Source organism: Pseudophryne corroboree, chromosome 2 (assembly GCF_028390025.1).
Source record: "Pseudophryne corroboree isolate aPseCor3 chromosome 2, aPseCor3.hap2, whole genome shotgun sequence".
Classification (NCBI taxonomy): Eukaryota; Metazoa; Chordata; class Amphibia; order Anura; family Myobatrachidae; genus Pseudophryne; species Pseudophryne corroboree.
Window position 1 is genome coordinate 672,410,251 of NC_086445.1, and position 21,924 is coordinate 672,432,174.

The following is a 21,924-nucleotide window of genomic DNA, read 5'->3' on the forward strand; positions in this document are numbered from 1 at the left end:
GGAATCTGGAAATTCTTTTCCGGAGTTTCCCATGCCTTTTCAAAGATCGCATTTAATTCTTTGGATGCCGGGAAGGTGAGGGGGGCTTCTTATTATCTGTAAAGAAGGCCTCCACCTGTTCCGGAGCTGTGTCCGAAATGTGTAAAACATCCCTAACAGCCCCAATCATCAACTGCACCCCCTTGGCTAGTGATGCTGACCCCCTCGACACATCCCCGTCACCGTCTGCAGCGTCAGAGTCTGTGTCATCATGCATAATTGCAAGTGCACGTTTGTGAGAATGTACCGCAGGGGACCCTGAGGAGGCAGTATCAAACCATACAACCATAGAGAACTGAAGGACCTGAGTGGCATGCTCAGTCCTAGCAACTCTATCATAAATCTGAGAAATAGCCCCCCTCAGAGAGACTAACCATTCTGGCTCTCTAGCTGGGATCTGTGCAAAAACAGTGCAATCCTGATTACATGGAATGGAGTCTTCCTGGGAAGACAAATCCTCTGCAGCATATGAAACAGTGTCCCTAGCCATGTTGTCACACACCCACCAAATACCCCACAAACACACAGGGTATTATGTAGACAGAGTTTCCCCCCAAGAATGGCAGAGAGACACAGAGATTGGAGCCAACCCACACACAGCGCTATTATAGGGAGTCCCTAACCAGCGCTGAATGTGTCCCTTAATAGGTGACACAGCCTTTATACAGCACCCCCTTCTACAACCCCCTGGTACCGTACAGATAGCTGGAGATTGCTCTGGAGGGACCTGGATCCACTTGGTAGTGAGTGCAGGCAGGAAAAATGGCGCTGAACGCTGCTGGGTCCGCTCTGAGGAGAAGCTCCACCCCCTCAATGGCGCTGTCTTCCCGCTCTTTGAAAGAATATACTGGCCGGAGGATTTGTGCTGGCCTGGATCCACAGACCCCGACAGGCTTGTAGTGGTCAGTGTAGGGTCCGGAGCTGGCCCAGGGTGCCCCTCCCAGCGCCGCACCGCAGTACCGCTGAGCCTTCCAGGAGTGGTATCCGTTCAGATGGTCGACCATGTTATGGTCGACAGTCATTAGGTCGACCACTATTGGTCGACATTGACATGGTCGACATGGACACATGGTCGACACATGAAAATGGTCGACGCTTGAAAGGTCGACATGAGTTTTTTTAACTTTTTTCTTTTGGGGAACTTTTCCATACTTTACGATCCACGTGGACTACGATTGGAACGGTAATCTGTGTCGAGCGAAGCGAAGGCACCATGCGAGGGGACGCAATGCACTAATTGGGGTTCCCAGTCACAATACGCAAAAATCGACACCAAAAAAAGTTAAACTCATGTCGACCTTTTCATGTGTCGACCATGTGTTCATGTCGACCATGTCAATGTCGACCAATAGTAGTCAACCTAATGACTGTCGACCATAACATGGTCGACCATTCATACCGGAACCCCAGGAGTGCGGTTAAAACCGCGCTCCTACCCTCTAGCCGCCTTCTTCACACTGTCCCCCCGCTTGCAAGGGGGGACAGTGACTCACTCGCCATACTTCAGCTCCCTTAGGGGGTGGCGGCTGGCTGACGGGGCGCGATCGGACCCCTCTGGAGCTCAATGTCCAGTCAGCGGGAGCAATGGCTCAAGACACCGCAGGGCGGGCACTGCTACCCCTCTCAGTCCCTCGCTGCAGGGAGGCTGTCCCCAGCAGCCTCCCTGTAAAAATAGGATTTTGGTACTTACCAGGTAAATCCTTTTCTTTGAATCCATAGGGGGCACTGGAGTACTCTTGGGATATGGACGGCTTCCGCAGGAAACAGGGCACTGAATATTTAAATTTAGAACTCTCCACCCCTCCATATCCCAGAGTACCTCAGTGTTTTTTACTGAGCCGAACAGGAACTATAGAGAGGTTGACAATGGAGAATTACATATAACATAACGGACAACAACAAAGTTGACACATAACGTTACTGACAACTAAACAGTTGACACCATAACCGATAGAACTTTATAATTTGAACCAGTCGGTGAAAATGTGTTACCATAAGATCCCCTGAGCTTACCACAAACCAGGTAAAACTGCTCTGGGTGGGCGTCCAGTGCCCCCTATGGATTCAAAGAAAAGAATTTACCTGGTAAGTACCAAAATCCTATTTTCTTTTTCATCCACTAGGGGTCACTGGAGTACTCTTGGGACGTACCAAAGTTTCCCTTGTGGGCGGGAGAGCTGTTTGGCACCTGTAGCACTATGCGGCAAAGCTAGATGCTGATGCCGCCAACGTATCAAACTTGTAACAGCGCACAACCGTGTGCACTGATGACCATGTAGCCGCACGGCAAAGCTGCGTCGTAGAAGCTCCACGACCAGATGCCCATGAAGCTCCCACAGAACATGTGGAATGAGCTGTTACTGATGTAGGCGGCTGTAACCTAGCATGAAGGTAAGCCTGACGTATAGTCCGTTTTATCCATCTGGATAAGGTCTGCTTAGAAGCTGGCCAACCTATCTTGGCAGCATCATAGAGAACAAACAACGTATCCGTCTTTCGAACTGTAGACGTTCGGGATACATAAACGCGGAATGCGCGTACTACATTTAGAGTTCCAGAATGTCCGGTTAACACAGGAACTACTATAGGTTGATTGATGTGAAAAGATGACACTACCCTTTGGTAAGAAAGCGGGATTCGGTCGAAGTTCCGCTCTGTCATCATGAAACACCAAATACGGTGGCTTGCGTGACAAGACACCCAAATCTGAAACACGCCTTGCCGAAGCTAAGGCCAGTAGAAAAATTATTTTCCAAGTAATATCCACTTTCAAATTGTGAAGACTGTAATAAATCTAAAACCAGATTCAAGTCCCATGGCGCTGTAGGTGGAATGAATGGAGGCTGTACTCTGAGGACACCTTGCAGAAAAGTGTGTACCGACGGCAATAGAGCCAATCGTCTTTGAAAATAAAGTGACAGCGCAGATACCTGCACCTTTAGTGTAGATAAACGCAGTCCTCCATCTAACCCCGTCTGTACACCTAACAAAAGACGGGATAACTTGAAAGATGATGTCGGAAACTTCAGAGTTTCACACCAACCTATATAGGCACGCCAAATTCTGTAATAATGAGCTGCCGTAACTGGCTTCCTAGCTCGTAACAAGGTTGGTATAACCGATTCTGGAATGCCCTCTCTCCTTAAGAGTGCGTTCTCAATAGCCACCCTGTCAAACGCAGCCGCGCTAAATTGGGGTAAAGGAACGGACCCTGTTGTAACAAGTCCGGACGTAGTGGGAGCAGCCAAGGATCGTCTGCGAGTAGTCCGCGGAGATCCGAGAACCAAGCTCTCCGAGGCCAATGAGGCGCCATTAGTATGACTGTGACGGACTCTCTTTGATCCGTTTTAGCAACAGAGGGAGCAGCGGAAACGGTGGAAACAGATACACGAGGCTGTACGGCCACGCGATTGTGAGAGCATCCACCGCCACTGCCTTTGGATCTCTCGTTCTGGACACATACTGGGGCATTTGGTGATTGTGGCGAGATGCCATCAGGTCCACTTGAGGGTAACCCCACCTCTGGACCAACATGTGAAACACTTCTGGATTTAATGCCCATTCTCCTGGATGAAAATCCCGACGGCTGAGATAATCCGCCTCCCAGTTGTCCACTCCGGGAATGAACACTGCCGACAATATCACCTGGTGGTATTCTGGCCAATTGAGGATTCGAGCTACTTCCCGCATTGCCATGCGGCTTCTCGTTCCTCCTTGTTTGTTGATGTATGCGACTGCCGTCGCGTTTTCTGACTGCACTTGGACAGTCTGAGAGCGAAGCATGTGTACTGCTTGTCGTAGTGCACTGTAAATTGCGCGGAGTTCCAGGACATTTATAGACAGCCATCTTTCGTGATCTGCCCAGAGACCCTGGCGCTGACAATTTTGAACTACAGCTCCCCAACCTCTGAGACTCGCGTTCGCCGTTAGAATTATCCAATTCCAGCCGCCGATTGCGGTTAAATTGTGTATCTTGAGCCACCAGAGACACCCTTGCCCTTGGCGACAACCTCACCCTGTGGTGAATCTGCAGATGCGAGGCCGACCACTGTGCGAGCACATGCTGTTGAAATGGACGTGAGTGAAATCTTCCGAACTGAAGCGCTTCGAAAGCCACCACCATTGTTCCTAATAGGCAAATACACAAATGTACCGAGACTGTGCGTGGCTTGAGCACTAATTGTACCAGATGGCGAATAATCTGTACTTTCTGTTGTGGTAGGTAAATTCTTTGATTTACCGTATGGAGAATCATACCTAGGAATTGAAGTAGTTGAGACGGAATTAGATGTGATTTATTGAAGTTGACACTCCAACCGTGGTGAACCAGTACATTGTACGTTAGCAGCGCATGTTGGAGGAGCATCTATTGAGACGGAGCTTTTATGAGCAGATCGTCTAAGTACGTAACGATTGTCACTCCCAGGGATCGGAGATGAGCTATCATCACAGACATCACTTTGGTGAATACCCGAGGCGCTGACGAGAGGCCAAACGGTAGAGCCTGAAACTGTTAATGGTTGTGGCGTATTGCAAAACGCAAGAACCTCTGATGAGGTGACCAAATCGGAATGTGTATCAAAAAATATTCAAAGAAAAGTGTGGGAACCCACACAAGCCTCTGTAAGTGCATGAGCACAGAAAAAACACTGAGGTACTCTGGGATATGGAGGGGTGGAGAGTTCTAAATTTAAATATTCAGTGCCCTGTTTCCTGCGGAAGCCGTCTATATCCCAAGAGTACTCCAGTGACCCCTAGTGGATGAAAAAGAAATAAACTCTGAATAGAAAGAAAAAAAACTTTTTTCTAAGAGAACTCTGTAGAGCTCCCCTTGCTGTGACCAGCTCCTCCGGGCACATTTTCTAAACTGAGTCTGGTAGGAGGGGCATAGAGGGAGGAGCCAGCCCACACTATTAAACTCTTAAAGTGCCAATGGCTCCTGGTGGACCCGTCTATACCCCATGGTACTAATATGGATCCCAGCATCCTCTAGGATGAAAGAGAAAACGGGGTTTTAATAGAGGGAAAAAACCCCACCTGTGCCCATTGTCCCTGGTGGCTAGTGGAGCAGCTGCCCAGTAACAGTCTTCATGCCAGCGCGCGCTCGGCCTGCCTCCTACGGCTGCCCTGGATCGCGGTAAACAGCGGCCAAAGTGACCCCTTACCTCCCCATGTACCTGCGGCCACGCGATCGTGGAGGTCAGCGGCGTGTGTGTGTGACTAACCAGAAGAACACCGGAGCCTCCGCTGTAGATACCTGGCAACCAGGGCGCGGGAGTATTCAGCGCCGCTGGGGGTGATGGAGCTGCAGTAAAGTACGTCTATTTGACATTAAACGCTGCAGCCCTTGAAGTCTTTCTTCTTTCTGTAAATGAAGCTATAAATGGGCTGCAAAATGCAGCCCCCCTGTTGATTGCCTGCTTACTGCATGGCACCAACTTACAAACTGAGCTCCTGTGTGCGGAGGCGGCGCTATGCATCTTGGGAAGAAGTTCAAAGCTTTGAGCCTGTTGGTGCCTCGGATCAAGAGCCTACTCTACACCTCGATGTTAATCCTTGTGGAGCCCAGTGTAACCCGCAGCAGAAACACATTTTGAATAAAGTGCTTATGGAAGTGCACATACAGCAGGGCTTAGCAATTTTTTTTCTAAACTCTAGGAGCCATCTTGAAAGTGTAGGAGCCAAACCACCCCCCAACCCCCCAAAAAATAATTAACTGAAACGCCTGCCCACCACCACTTTACTGGGCAACCCCCACTCACCCCATCCCCTCTGGGCAAACCAACACCCACACAACTAAAGGGGGGCACCCCCAGGCAACACTGTTGTGCAGGTACCCCTCGAGCAGACAACGACACCCCCCCTCCCCACACACACCCCCCACTCCGAGCAAGAAACCCCCATGGGCACACAACTAAGGGGGTACTCCCAGGCAAACAATTCCCTCCCCCCATCCCTTCGTGGCCACATCACTACCACCCCCTCCCCCCGAAGTGGCAATACCCAGCCACATATAGATCCTCTTACCACAGATCTCTATGCTGCCGTACTTTGGAGAAAGCAGACAGTGCAGGCTGGGATGGTCAGGCACAGTAGTCAGTGCAGGATGGGATGGACACTTCTGCGCATAAAATGGATGCCGCAATATAGGCACACCCACGAATATCCACTGGGGCTGACAAGAATCTACTTCCTCCCTCCCTGCACATCCTGGTTGCCAGGCAGTAAAACCTAGGGGCCGTGGCAACCTGGCCCCTGGGATTTGTTGAGCCCTGGCATACAGTATGGTACCACTTTTAAGATCATGAACACAATCTCCACTAGAGTCTGGTGATGCACTGGTTGATCATAAACCAAACGGAACAACTTATTTCTTGGAGAATGAACACTCTCCAAATCATCTAATCACACCAGATACTCAATTCAAATCAGTACCTGTTCACCAGATCCTGAAGTTTCTGCATGGGTTCTGGCTCCCCATCTCGGCCACAAGTAAGTATCTCTCGTCCATCGTACACTCGAATGATTCTATCTGCTGTATTTATCAAGAAACAGCTATACAGGAACAATAACAACATATAATAGTAATGTAAGCTATTCTTAGAAATTGGTAAACACTGAAAACAGAATAAGAAACAGAGCAGCTGGTGAGTTTACTGTTCAGCAAAAAAGATTCCAAAGGACTGAGTGAACTGAACTCACTCTAAGGCACTATAAATCATGTCCATAGGATTCTTAATAAATACCTAAATTATAATTTCTGTGGAAATATATGTAAATGGTTATATATGAAAGGCAATAGACATGCATAAAATCAGTCATGATTTACACAAACTTAAATGATATTAAAAAGTGGCTAGATCATACATTTCTCCTTCACACACTTGTAGGACACTGGACTATAGGGTTTAGAGCCTAGTTTAGGCACTTTAAAACATTCACTACACTTACTGTATGCTTCTCGACTTTCATCCGGTAGGACAAGGGTATACAACATGTGACCCTCCAGCTGCTGTGAAACTACACATCCCGGCATGCCATACCACAGGTTTAGCATGTGCAGGGGATGCTGGGATGTGTAGTTCTACAGCAGCTGGAGGCAACACATATTGAATACCCCTGCTGGTGGAAGTGCAGTATTTTCAGAGGGTGCTTTTTCAGTGCTGCCATAGCAGCTTCATGCTGTAACTTTATGTTCTTGCTTTGATACCGCTGCTGCAGTTGTTTTGAATCAGACAGATTCGCTAGCAGACTGCTCTTGGTGCAACCACCCTCTCCTGGCGTGGGACTTTTCACCCAAGGTAAGCCCTTTACTGAAACCTCATCTGAGGCCTGACAATTCACTTGCTCTTTCCCAGTGCCGGCAAGCGGAGATATAAATGATGGGAATCTGTAGAGTTTACAGACGATCGGGATGCCGTCAGTCAGTATAACAACAGCATCCCAATCGCCAGTATGCCGGCAGCAGGGCGAGAGCAAAGAGTCGGACACCCACGAGTGGGACTAGCCCATTAGCCGGGATTCCGCTGTCGGCATTGTCAGAGGTCGGGATCCTGGCGTCGGCATCCTGACCTCCAGGATCCCAACTGCCAGCAAGTTAACTGCATACCAAATGAAGTGGTGGGTCAGGGGCTCGGCACTTCATGTTTTTGAGGTGGGTCAGGTGGTGGCAATGGGGTTTCAGCCTAAGGCACCGCCACCAGAGGCTTGCCTTTCTGATCTGCTGTTAAACATCAGTGTGTTGCTTTCAGAGCATAATAGACTCATGACCAGGGGCGGATTGGGAACAAAAAGCGGCCCTGGAAATTTCTTTACTAGTGACCCCACACGGGCAGCACCAAAGGTGTAAGGTCTAGCCATGGGCCATGGCAGCAGCACCCTTCCCAAGACTTTCCAGATAGTGAGCATGTCCAGCATCAAGGGGGAAGTTCAAGCAGAAAGAAAAAAGGCGATCTGTTAGGTGGTGCACTAGGTTTTAAAATTTAACTTTTATTTACTATCCTAAAATATGATTGATCTATCATACTAGATCGAAAAACATTATGCGAAATATTACAAACATATATGTGAAAAGATTACGACAATGTGAGACGATACAAAGAAGAATAAATATGAAGAAGAATTAAAACAGCCTGGGTGTCTTTACTGTGTCTGTGTATTATATATTTACTGTATCCTTTTATTGGTAATTTGTTAAATAGTAATGCTGAATGTGTTACTGAGTATGTTCAAAAAGATTAGAAACTAATGTTTCTTATTGAAGCTCAGCTCTAGTTCTTGGCAGTCAGCCAGATCACATTATGAAACAATGTTTGCTACAGCAGAATGATACTTTTATTGCTTGCATCTAAGTTAGGGGCCCTACACATTTTACGATGCGCCGCCGAGGTGCCCGACGGCCGATACGGCCGACGAGCGACCCGGCGGCGGGGGGGGGGGGGGGGGCAGTGACGGGGGGAGTGAAGTTTCTTCACACCCCCTCCCCCCCCGTCACGCGGCTGCATTGAAGTGCAGGCAAATATGGACGAGATCGTCCATATTGGCCTGCATGCACAGCCGACGGGAGACCAGCTATTGATAAAGCCTGTATGCGAAACGTACGTAGGACTCCAGCCTGGTGTCCTACTGTGCTTTAATCAAATTGAATGTGTTACTTTTAAATTCAGTACTATTAATGCTCAGCCAGAAATAAGTGTATACTATAGGCAGAAAGCACGGTATTGAAGCAATAAATCACATGGTTCAATTCAGTGTAGTGAAACCAGAATGTATATTAATGTTCAGTGGAAGTCTTATTAAGAAGTGACACTACCTGTCCATATAGAACCCGTATACAGTGGTGCTGCATATAGTATTATATTACCAGATACTATATATTCATATGATCTGGGCACTAATAAAGTGGAAAATAAGAATTTACTCACCGGTAATTCTATTTCTCGTAGTCCGTAGTGGATGCTGGGAACTCCGTAAGGACCATGGGGAATAGCGGGCTCCGAAGGAGGCTGGGCACTCTAGAAAGATTTATGACTACCTGGTGTGCACTGGCTCCTCCCACTAAGACCCTCCTCCAAGCCTCAGTTAGGACACTGTGCCCGGACGAGCTGACATAATAAGGAAGGATTTAGAATCCCGGGTAAGACTCTTACCAGCCACACCAATCACACCGTACAACTCGTGATACTATATCCAGTTTTACAGTATGAAAACAACTGAGCCTCTCAACAGATGGCTCAACAATAACCCTTTAGTTAACAATAACTATTTACAAGTATTGCAGACAATCCGCACTTGGGATGGGCGCCCAGCATCCACTACGGACTACGAGAAATAGAATTACCGGTGAGTAAAGTCTTTTTTTCTCTGACGTCCTAGTGGATGCTGGGAACTCCGTAAGGACCATGGGGATTATACCAAAGCTCCCAAACGGGCGGGAGAGTGCGGATGACTCTGCAGCACCGAATGAGAGAACTCCAGGTCCTCCTCAGCCAGGGTATCAATTTTGTAGAATTTTGCAAACGTGTTTGCCCCTGACCAAGTAGCTGCTCGGAAAAGATGCAAAGCCGAGACCCCTCGGGCAGCCGCCCAAGATGAGCCCACCTTCCTTGTGGAATGGGCATTCACAGATTTTGGCTGTGGCAGGCCTGCCACAGAATGTGCAAGCTGAATTGTACTACAAATCCAGCGAGCAATAGACTGCTTAGAAGCAGGAGCACCCAGCTTGTTGGGTGCATACAGGATAAACAGCGAGTCAGATTTTCTGACTCCAGCCGTCCTGGAAACATATATTTTCAGGGCCCTGACAACGTCTAGCAACTTGGAGTCCTCCAAATCCTTAGTAGCCGCAGGCACCACAATAGGCTGGTTCAGGTGAAACGCTGACACCACCTTAGGGAGAAATTGGGGACGAGTCCTCAATTCTGCCCTATCCATATGGAAAATCAGATAAGGGCTTTTACATGATAAAGCCGCCAATTCTGACACTCGCCTGGCTGAAGCCAAGGCCAATAACATGACCACTTTCCACGTGAGATATTTCAGATCCACGGTTTTTAGTGGTTCAAACCAATGTGATTTTAAGAAACTCAACATCACGTTGAGATCCCAAGGTGCCACAGGAGGCACAAATGGGGGCTGAATATGCAGCACTCCTTTCACAAACGTCTGAACTTCAGGTACTGAAGCTAGTTCTTTTTGAAAGAAAATCGACAGAGCCGAGATCTGTACTTTAATGGAGCCTAGTTTTAGGCCCATATTCACTCCTGCTTGCAGGAAATGCAGAAATCGACCTAGTTGAAATTCCTCTGTTGGGGCCTTTTTGGCCTCGCATCATGCAACATATTTCCGCCATATGCGGTGATAATGCTTTGCCGTAACATCTTTCCTGGCCTTAATAAGCGTAGGAATGACTTCTTCCGGAATACCCTTTTACTTTAGGATCCGGTGTTCAACCGCCATGCCGTCAAACGCAGCCGCGGTAAGTCTTGGAACAGACAGGGCTCCTGTCTGAGCGGTAGAGGCCACGGGTCCTCTGAGAGCATCTCTTGAAGTTCCGGGTACCACGCTCGTCTCGGCCAATCTGGAACCACGAGAATGGTGTTTACTCCTCTCTTTCTTATTATTCTCAATACCTTTGGTATGAGAGGCAGAGGAGGGAACACATAAACCGACTGGTACACCCACGGTGTCACTAGAGCGTCCACAGCTACCGCCTGAGGGTCCCTTGACCTGGCGCAATATCTTTTTAACTTTTTGTTGAGGCGGGACACCATCATGTCCACCTGTGGTTTTTCCCAACGGTTTACCAGCATCTGGAAGACTTCTGGATGAAGTCCCCACTCTCCCGGGTGGAGGTCGTGTCTGCTGAGGAAGTCTGCCTCACAGTTGTCCACCCCCGGAATGAACACTGCTGACAGTGCTAGTACATGATTCTCCGCCCATCGGAGAATTCTTGTGGCTTCTGCCATCGCCATCCTGCTTCTTGTGCCGCCCTGTCGATTCACATGGGCGACTGCCGTGATGTTGTCTGACTGGATCAGCACCGGCTGGTGTAGGAGCAGGGATTTTGCTTGACTTATGGCATTGTAGATGGCCCTTAGTTCCAGAATATTTATGTGAAGGGAAGTCTCCTGACTTGACCATAGTCCTTGGAAGTTTCTTCCCTGTGTGACTGCCCCCCAGCCTCGAAGGCTGGCATCCGTGGTCACCAGGACCCAGTCCTGTATGCCGAACCTGCGGCCCTCTAGAAGATGGGCACTCTGCAGCCACCACAGTAGAGACACCCTGGTTCTTGGAGACAGGGTTATCAAGCGATGCATCTGAAGATGCGATCCGGACCACTGGTCCAACAGGTCCCACTGAAAGATTCTGGCATGGAACCTGCCGAAGGGAATTGCTTCGTAAGAAGCCACCATCTTTCCCAGGACCCGCGTGCAGCGATGCACTGATACTTGTTTTGGTTTCAGGAGGTCTCTGACTAGAGATGACAACTCCCTGGCTTTCTCCTCCGGGAGAAACACTTTTTTCTGGACTGTATCCAGAATCATACCCAGGAACAGTAGTCGTGTCGTCGGAACCAGCTGTGACTTCGGGATATTCAGAATCCAGCCGTGCTGGTGCAGCACCTCCTGAGATAGTGCTACTCCTACCAACAACTGTTCCTTGGACCTCGCTTTTATTAGGAGATCGTCCAAGTACGGGATAATTAAAACTCCCTTTTTTCGAAGGAGTATCATCATTTCCGCCATAACCTTGGTAAATACCCTCGGTGCCGTGGACAGTCCAAACGGCAGCGTCTGGAATTGGTAATGGCAATCCTGTACCACAAATCTGAGGTACTCCTGGTGAGGATGGTAAATGGGGACATGCAGGTAAGCATCCTTGATGTCCAGGGATACCATGTAATCCCCCTCCTCCAGGCTCGCAATAACCGCCCTGAGCGATTCCATCTTGAACTAGAATTTTTTTATGTATGTGTTCAAGGATTTCAAATTTAAAATGGGTCTCACCGAACCGTCCGGGTTCGGTACCACAAATAGTGTGGAATAGTAACCCCGGCCTTGTTGAAGTAGGGGTACCTTGATTATCACCTGCTGGGAATACAGCTTGTGAATTGCCGCTAGCACCGCCTCCCTGTCTGAGGGAGCAATCGGCAAGGCAGATTTTAGGAACCGGTGGGGTGGAGACGCCTCGAATTCCAGTTTGTACCCCTGAGATACTATTTGAAGGATCCAGGGATCCACCTGTGAGCGAGTCCACTGATCGCTGAAATTCTTGAGGCGGCCCCCCACCGTACCAGGCTCCGCCTGTGGAGCCCCACCGTCATGCGGCGGACTTGGCAGAAGAAGCGGGGGAGGACTTTTGCTCCTGGGAACCTGCTGTTTGTTGCAGCCTTTTTCCCCTACCTCTGCCTCTGGATAGAAAAGACCCGCCTTTTCCACGCCTGTTTTTCTGGGTCCGAAAGGAGTGAACCTGATAAAACGGCGCCTTCTTAGGCTGTGAGGGGACATGGGGTAAAAATGCTGACTTCCCAGACGTTGCTGTGGAAACTAGGTCCGAGAGACCATCCCCAAATAATTCCTCACCCTTATATGGCAACACTTCCATGTGCCTTTTAGAATCTGCATCTCCTGTCCACTGGCGAGTCCATAAGCCTCTCCTAGCAGAAATGGACAATGCACTAACTTTAGATGCCAGTCGGCAGATTTCCCTCTGTGCATCTCTCATATATAAGACTGAGTCTTTTATATGGTCTATGGTTAACAGGATCGTGTCTCTGTCTAATGTGTCAATATTTTCTGACAGTTTATCTGACCAAGCAGCGGCAGCACTGCACATCCAAGCTGACGCAATAGCTGGCCTAAGTATAATGCCTGAGTGTGTATATATAGACTTCAGGATCGCCTCCTGCTTTCTATCAGCAGGTTCCTTGAGGGCGGCCGTATCCGGAGACGGTAGTGCCACCTTTTTTGACAAACGTGTGAGCGCTTTATCCACCCTAGGAGGTGTTTCCCAACGTGACCTATCCTCTGGCGGGAAAGGGAACGCCATTAGTACCTTCTTAGGAATTACCAATTTTTTATCAGGGAAAGCCCACGCTTCTTCACACACTTCATTTAATTCATCTGATGGGGGAAAAACTACGGGTAGTTTTTTCTCCCCAAACATAATACCCTTTTTAGTGGTACCTGTATTTATATCAGAAATGTGTAACACCTCTTTCATTGCCTCAATCATGCAGTGAATGGCCTTAGTGGGCATCAGATTAGACTCATCGTCGTCGACACTGGTGTCAGTATCAGTGTCGACATCTGGGTCTGCGGTCTGAGGTAGCGGGCGTTTTAGAGCCCCTGATGACCTGTGCGACGCCTGGGCAGGCACGAGCTGAGAAGTCGGCTGTCCCACATTTGGCATGTCGTCAAATTTCTTATGGAAGGAGTCTATACGTGCACTCATTTCTTTCCATAAGCTCAACCACTCAGGTGTCTGCCCCGCAGGGGGTGACATCCCTTCTAAAGGCATCTGCTCCGTCTCCACATCATTATCCGCATCAAACATGTCGACACAGCCGTACCGACACACCGCACACACACAGGGAATGCTCCAACAGAGGACAGGACCCACAAAAGCCCTTTGGGGGGACAGAGTGAGAGTATGCCAGCACACACCAGAGCGCTATATAATGCAGGGACTAACTGAGTTATGTCCCCTATAGCTGCTTTTTCTATATAATTTATACAGCGCCTAAATTTAGTGCCCCCCCTCTCTTTTTTTACCCTTTTCTGTAGTGTAGACTGCAGGGGAGAGCCAGGGAGCTTCCTTCCAGTGGATCTGTGAAGGAGAAATGGCGCCAGTGTGCTGCAGGAGATAGCTCCGCCCCTTTTCCGCGGCCTATTCTCCCGCTTTTTTCTGGATTCTGGCAGGGGCATTTTCCACATATATAGCCTCTAGGGCTATATATTGTGGTATTTTTGCCAGCCAAGGTGTTATAATTGCTTCTCAGGGCGCCCCCCCCCCCCCAGCGCCCTGCACCCTCAGTGACCGGAGTGTGAAGTGTGTGTGAGGAGCAATGGCGCACAGCTGCAGTGCTGTGCGCTACCTTGGAGAAGACTGATGTCTTCTGCCGCCGATTTTCCGGACCTCTTCTTGCTTCTGGCTCTGTAAGGGGGACGGCGGCGCGGCTCCGGGACCGAACACCAAGGACTGGGCCTGCGGTCGATCCCTCTGGAGCTAATGGTGTCCAGTAGCCTAAGAAGCCCAATCCGGCTGCAAGCAGGCGAGTTCGCTTCTTCTCCCCTTAGTCCCTCGCTGCAGTGAGCCTGTTGCCAGCAGGTCTCACTGAAAATAAAAAACCTAAGTCTATCTTTCTTTCTAAGAGCTCAGGAGAGCCCCTAGTGTGCATCCAACCTCGGCCGGGCACAAAATCTAACTGAGGCTTGGAGGAGGGTCTTAGTGGGAGGAGCCAGTGCACACCAGGTAGTCATAAATCTTTCTAGAGTGCCCAGCCTCCTTCGGAGCCCGCTATTCCCCATGGTCCTTACGGAGTTCCCAGCATTCACTAGGACGTCAGAGAAATACTTTTGGATATATTAATTAGTTGTGCACTCCTGACGGAATTATTAAATTGATGGAGAATGCAAACTTTGAGAGGCACTTACTAGGATAATAAACCGCTTTCACTAATTAGTGTACTCTAAAGAGACTAACATTGGATTATATTATTACCATCTGTCCAGTAATTTGATTTGCCTCAATTATAGATGCAAACAGATTCTCTACATTATAGTAAGAGAACCTATATGAGTACACTCTAAGTTAGACCGACACGGGGGCAATTAATGCATTATAATTACAGTGTATTGAAACACCATTGGTAGCCCTATAAATCGATCTATCTCAACACGGACTTACATCAAAGTACCCCTGATTAATATCACTGCATTAATGGCATATAGAAAGATCTTCAGTGTCTATCTGACTACATATATATATATATACACATATATATATATATATATATAATGTGCACACATATTATAGTAACAGACAAGGGATCAAAAGCGCGAATATCCCCAGGTCTGCTATAAGGCAATAATATAAACTGACACCTTGAGGGCCATTGGAGAGAATCAGTGAAAATGAAGGTTGTCTAACCGCAGATACTACGGCCGATATAAGCAAGCTGTCAGTATTAAATTACACTCCATGATTGCTGCATGATAACAGCACTTATATTAAATCAGAGAAGTTGCTCATTGAAAGACACAGTGCAGAAGATTATCAATGCATGCTCCCCTTCTAATAGGCCCTACACCCTGGCCGATTTTCTGAAAGATATGAACGATCTCGTTCATAAATGAACGAGAACTCGTTCATATCTTTCAGTGTGGAGACTCCAGCGATGAACGATGCGCGGCCCCGCGCTCGTTCATCGCTGGTCTCCCGTCGGCTGTGCATGCAGGCCAATATGGACGATCTTGTCCATATTTGCCTGCACTTCAATGCAGCCGCGTGACAGGGGGAGTGAAGAAACTTCACTCCCCCCGTCACTGCCTTTCCCCCCCCCCGCCGCCGGGTCGCTCGTCGGGCACCTCGGCGGCGCATCGTAAAATGTGTAGGGCCCCTAACTTAGATGCAACCAATAAAAGTATCATTCTGCTGTAGCAAACATTGTTTCATAATGTGATCTGGCTGACTGCCAAGAACTAGAGCTGAGCTTCAATAAGAAACATTAGTTTCTAATCTTTTTGAACATACTCAGTAACACATTCAGCATTACTATTTAACAAATTACCAATAAAAGGATACAGTAAATATATAATACACAGACACAGTAAAGACACCCAGGCTGTTTTAATTCTTCTTCATATTTATTCTTCTTTGTATCGTCTCACATTGTCGTAATCTTTTCACATATATGTTTGTAATATTTCGCATAATGTTTTTCGATCTAGTATGATAGATCAATCATATTTTAGGATAGTAAATAAAAGTTAAATTTTAAAACCTAGTGCACCACCTAACAGATCGCCTTTTTTCTTTCTGCTTGCGCTTGTACCATATACGATCTGTGGTCGCACCCCCACTTGAGAATTAAATAATTATATTTCTATAAACAAAAGGGGCCTCCCTATACTACCTGTTTAGGTAAGGTATCATTTTTCCAGTGCAACAGAAAATTCCCCCCCTCCCTCTTTACCCCTTTTTCTTGAATTCAAGGGGGAAGTTAAAAGGAAATAAAATTAAATGTTATGAGCACATTATATGACACACCTTTAGAATTTAGGAAACTATATAATTCTTTAGAAAGATATATTTTCTTGCTTATTACACCAACTGTATCCCAATCACTATTCACTCAATCTTATATGTCAGCCAAGCAGACAGACAGAGTATACACTAGATCATCTGCAATCACAGGCTAAGTGGCAAAGTAGTTTTCATATATGCAAATTATTTTGCATCTTATTCATTATGTCTGTAAATAGGACCACATGTCCTCAAACAAAACAGGCCCCACGGGTGCGTCTGCCCACCGGGAATCTTCCCTGTAAACCCTATGGCCAATCAGTCTCTGCTCATGATACAGACAGTAAGGTGTCTAAAAGGATATCAGATGAACATTTGTTCATTTCTGAATGAAAATCTTTGTAAATATAGTTTTGACATGTTGTGCAGCAACGACAGGCACAAGCCTCCAGGGTTTATGGTCTTAGATGGAAGTCAAGCTTCCAATAAATGTTCTCTATCTACTTCAGAGTAACCTTCTGGAAAACCCATATTTTATTCAGTCAGTTCATTCTGCAACATGGCAAAACGGTCTCAATCCAGAGATTGAGAGATGGACATATGTCCGAGAGCCAATAAACACCATAACATTCCGAGTAAAGAACCTATATTGTCATCTGGAAGAACAACCTTCAGCTGTTGAGAGTCGACCATCAGAAAGGAGAAGTTGGGGCCAGATTACATTTCTGGAAGTTTATAATCCAACTAGTGGACTCTAGTGTTTATGCTGTGTACTTGCCTTAAATCAAGAGATTTTGCCTTGACCAAGAGATTGTCCACATAGGAAATGATCATCAGCCCTCTGAACTTCAAGATAGCAGCCATACATTTTGTGAATGCATGTGGAGCGGTCACCAGACCAAATGGCTGAGTTCAAAACTGAAAATTGTGGAACCCCAAATCTAAGAAGGCATTGGTGACATTCCCAATTTGGGACATGCAAACAAGCATCCTTGACATCCATGGATACTGTGGACTTGTTCCAAGCCAAGCCTACACACAATTTCTGTCACCATCTAGACCAGCAGCACAAACTGCATCTCCCCAACATTCAGATGCCTCATTGATGTGTTCCACAAAGGTTGCCAATCACAACCAAAAAGTTGCCAATTAAGACTGTGGGCTAAATGCAATAGCTTGTGAGTTGCTGGAGGTACTGGACTTTGTTTGCGTGCTCATTTTTTTTACAGCAGCAATCATTTACAAGGCATAACCAACCTGGTCTTGCACATCCAGCAACAAGCGGACTATTACATTTAGCCCTAAAACTTCATTCGGGGGAATTCCATTCAGTTTGAGTTTGTTAAGCTCTGGGGAGGACTGCTCAGGACTATTGAACTGTACATGCTTTAAAACCCAGGACTAGCAGATTTATGCTCACATCATCCTGAGTTGAAAGCAGAAATCCACACTAACTAGTGCCTCAAGGCTAGTCGTGCCATTACCTCGTGCATTAACACCATTAGCCCTTAAGTCAAACAATACAGTGTACTGCAAATAAGCACTTAAGGTGTTCTGAGATTATTGTACTTTACAGGCATCCACCCTAGGTTTTGTGACTCTGAAGAATGTCACTTTTTCACCCACTCTCCGCCTTGCAAAGGCAGTTGAACTAACACCCGTTGAGGCACAAAAATCACCCCGAACACGCATTTTTTGTACGCAACCCCATGGGTGTGGTGCTGGCACAAATGAAGGGAGTTATAAACCAGAAAGAGAGACACCTAGAACACTGTGTGGACCCAGCCTAAATAGAAAATTCACCTCTTACCTGCCCTTCCGTGCAAATTCTATGGATTTGATAGCAGTTGTATTACTTGTCCCTGTTGTAACTCGGAAGGATGCAACCAGATCCTGAGTGTTTGTCTTCAACACTAAGATCTGAATCAGAATTCATCGAAATACATTTAAGTTTCCCATGATGAACTTCGTTATTACATAATACTGAAAAAAAAAAATATATTTTTTTTAGATGTCCTTACTTTTCCCTTTGCATTTCCCGTATAGATGTATTCTCCTCTTCGATCAAATGATGCTACAACATTAAGGTCCGAATCATCATCCACAGGTAGGACTACATGGCTGGAGTCCGATAGTGTTAGCATGACAGGAGCAGATTTCATGGGACACACTAGAACTTTGTCTCTGTTGAGAAATGTATTATAACAATCAAGAGAGGTATCACAAACCAATGATCTGTGGTGCACCCATAAGCCACAGTGAATTTATTATTTGTGTTTCAGAACAGTATTTAGAGGGAATCCTATCAGCAGCGGTAATTTACTGCTGCTAATAGGTTTGCCAGGGGCTATCCAATTAGCCCCGATGCGGCGCGCTCGTCCCCCCAATGCCGACACATGTCGTGGATTATGCTTCGGGTGCCTCAGGTACCTGAAGCATAATCCACGTTAAGTGGCCGCCGGAGCAGTAATAACACATAGGATCAGGAGCTTATCCTGGATCCCATATGTTATCACACGATTGCAGGTCCATTTTTCAGCCGATAGAAACAGCCTCTAATTAGATACAGCAATAATGACCATCGGTCAAAAGTCTTGCTATTAGGCTGTTTTTATTGAATAAAAGAACAGATCCCTTAGTGTGCTCTTTATGGGGGTCATTCCGAGTTGATAGCTCGCTGCCGTTTTTCGCAGCATAGCGATTAGGTTAAAAATCGGCTGTTCTGCGCATGCGTATGGGCCGCAGGGCGCACGCGCCAAGTAATTGCACACAAAACTAAGCAATTTTACACAGGGGTGAGCGATGCTTTTCAATCGCTTTGCTGATTGGCGAGTGATTGACAAGAAGTGGGTGTTTCTGGACGGAAACAGACCGTTTTCCGGGAGTGTGCTAAAAAACGCAGGCTTGTCAGGCTAAAACGCAGGAGTGGCTGGAGAAACTGGGGAGTGGCTGGGCGAACGCAGGGCGTGTTTGTGACGTCAAACCAGGAACTAAACAGTCTGCAGTGATCGCAATCTAGGAGTAGGTCTGGAGCTACTCAGAAACTGCAGGAAAAGATTTTCGAGCAATTCTGCTAATCTTTCGTTCGCACTTCTGCTAAGCTAAATTACACTCCCAGAGGGCAGCGGCTTAGCGTTTGCACTGCTGCTAAAAGCAGCTAGCGTGCGATCAAATCGGAATGAGGGCCTATAAGTCTAACATTGCAGACCCATGCAAAACTAGTGGCACGTTCCTTCAGTGGATGCTACCCGTCAGATATTACCGCTGCCAGAAACACACTCCATTATTCCACCCAATATCAGTTGGAGCAGAGGGAGTTTAACAAAAAAAAAAAACAACAACAACTCATGATTAAACATAAAATGTGAACTGTCAGCAAAAAAATAACGTAAAAATGTATAGATATACAGTATGTATGTATATTATATATATATATATATATATATATATATATATATATATATATACACACATCTATAATTTCAAACAATAGTTACTCATAGCTCTTGTCTTATAATAGATAATGAAGTCACACATTTTCTTCTTAATACCCATGGTGTCCATTATCTTCAGTTAAGCTCTATACTAGATATGAGGAACAAAGAAGTTTTAAAACACATTCCCTGACGGTATATACTGAGGAAGCTCCTCCTCTCTTCTGTGTCTGTCCATCTCTAGCTGAAGCAGACAAGCAGAGTAGTTGCTTTGTGTGACTGAATTCATGGCTTTACCATCTCTAAATCCAAGGACACCATTTCAATCAGATATTACAGCAGTCCCAGCAGCAAGTAAAGACTATGAACCTCTCACTTCTACCCCTTTTCCACTAGCTTTTAAAACACGGGTAAATGCTCGGGGGCGCGCATTTACCCATGTTTTTTTCTAGTGGAAAAGGTCCCCCCTGCAAATCACTTGATCCGGGAATACTACCCGGGTAGCTTGCCGGAATGAACACGTGTTCACCCCAGTAAGCTGTGTAGTGTGAATGGGAGCCATGTCGATGCGACACGGCTCCCGTTCACAGTCTATGGGAGGGCAGCGTTGGGATATCATGTGATCTCCCAGTGCCGCCCATGGCGCGTCACCAAGCCGGCAATATGCCGGGTTGGTGAGCGCTGTGGGAAAGGGGCCTGTAGCACGGGTCGCAGTGGTGTCAGGCTCCCGGCTGCGACCCATGCTACAGGTGAAAAAGGGGTATTAGAGTGTGTATACAATGCTCGTGTACGCACGCACTCACACCCATATTGAACTACATTTGCTTCTAAAAAAACGGAAAGCTTATTATACACTGGGACGCCAGTGTCATATGCATAAGCACTCACTAAAATTCCCTTTATGAAAAGTTTAGAATCCATTTGAATCAAAAGTATTTGAAATGCTTTTTCACTAATGTTTAGTGTAATTTTCTGTGATTGTTTATTTATAACAATATAAAGTATTATGACAAAAGCGAGCCTTGTTATAATTGAGCATAATTGACAGAACACTTATTGAAAACCTATTCATTCAGTTACTAAATTACTCCAGCGCAATGCCATTTTGTATCTATTTCTGTGTTAAGCTTGGCAGGCTTTAGACACTTGCAGCAGGTGGTTTGCTTTGGTTAGAATAAATGAATCAGCGCCAGGAACTTTACAGAGATTTCCTTAGTGGTTCTCTTCTCTGTAATTCTACCTATATTCACACACATTAATGTTAGCTTTCCGCGCTGCAAAAGTCTATAACAGGAAGCAAGAACAACAGTACAGTTTCCATTTCCCAAAGTACAGGACTCCAGTCATATGGGAATAGCTGCATCGCAGTCTGAGACGAAACAATCAAACGATACTCCCTGTTCCAAGTAAGCCCTTTGGGAATTTCTTGAAAATTATCTGGATAGTAATAGGCCCCATTCTCTCAGTCTGGTTGAGGATCTAGATAAATGCAAGTACACAAAGGAGGTTCTTCCTAGCGCAAATAAAGAAGACTATGACACATAAGGTTACACCCAACAACCAAAGGCAAGGTAATAAGAAAGTATTTGAGTAATAGTGCACTAGGGTGGATTAGCATATGTCAATATACAGTACATACACATAAAATAATACAACTTGCGCATTTTAGGAACGCATCCATGCATTCCAGGGACGTGGAAAATGTCCTCAAAACACAGGAAATACCTAACGGTTTTGAAACGAGTTCCAATTTGTAACCTATTGAAGTCATGTTTACACTGAAAAAGAGGAGACTAAGAGGGTACATGATCAACATTTACAAATATATAAGGGGACAACACATAAGAGCTTGCAGGGATCTGTTTTTGGTAAGATCAACACAGAGGACGCGTAGACACTCACTTAGGTTAGAGAGGAGATTTAGCACACAGAAGCAAAAAGTTTTTTTCACAGTAAGAACAATACGTGTTTGGAATTCCCTGCCTGAGAGATTAGTAATGTCAGACTCTGTCAACACTTTTAAGAATGGGCTAGATAAAATTCCTAATGGATAAGGATATACAGTGTTATGGTGCATAGTCACGCACGATCGTTAGAAAAAAAAAAAGAGGAATAAGCACAACGGCCAACATTAGCAACAGACAAAATTAGTCCTAAAAATAATACAGCGTAGGAGACCACAAATAGATTGAACTCGAAGGAC

The 21,924-nt window shown here is 46.4% G+C and overlaps 1 protein-coding gene across 6 annotated transcripts in view; it reads right to left on the minus strand.

Annotated features, from left to right (window-relative positions):
* RBBP5 (RB binding protein 5, histone lysine methyltransferase complex subunit) overlaps positions 1-21,924 on the minus strand; it is a 508,962-nt gene that overhangs the window by 233,265 nt on the left and 253,773 nt on the right. For all 6 annotated transcript variants that reach the window (XM_063955094.1, XM_063955092.1, XM_063955095.1 and 3 more), the window contains 3 exons: positions 18,309-18,471; positions 18,098-18,207; positions 6,475-6,594 (listed from right to left, as the gene is read on the minus strand). In XM_063955094.1, the coding sequence (XP_063811164.1) occupies positions 6,475-6,594; positions 18,098-18,207; positions 18,309-18,471 (393 nt within the window). The remainder of the gene's footprint in view (positions 1-6,474; positions 6,595-18,097; positions 18,208-18,308; positions 18,472-21,924) is intronic.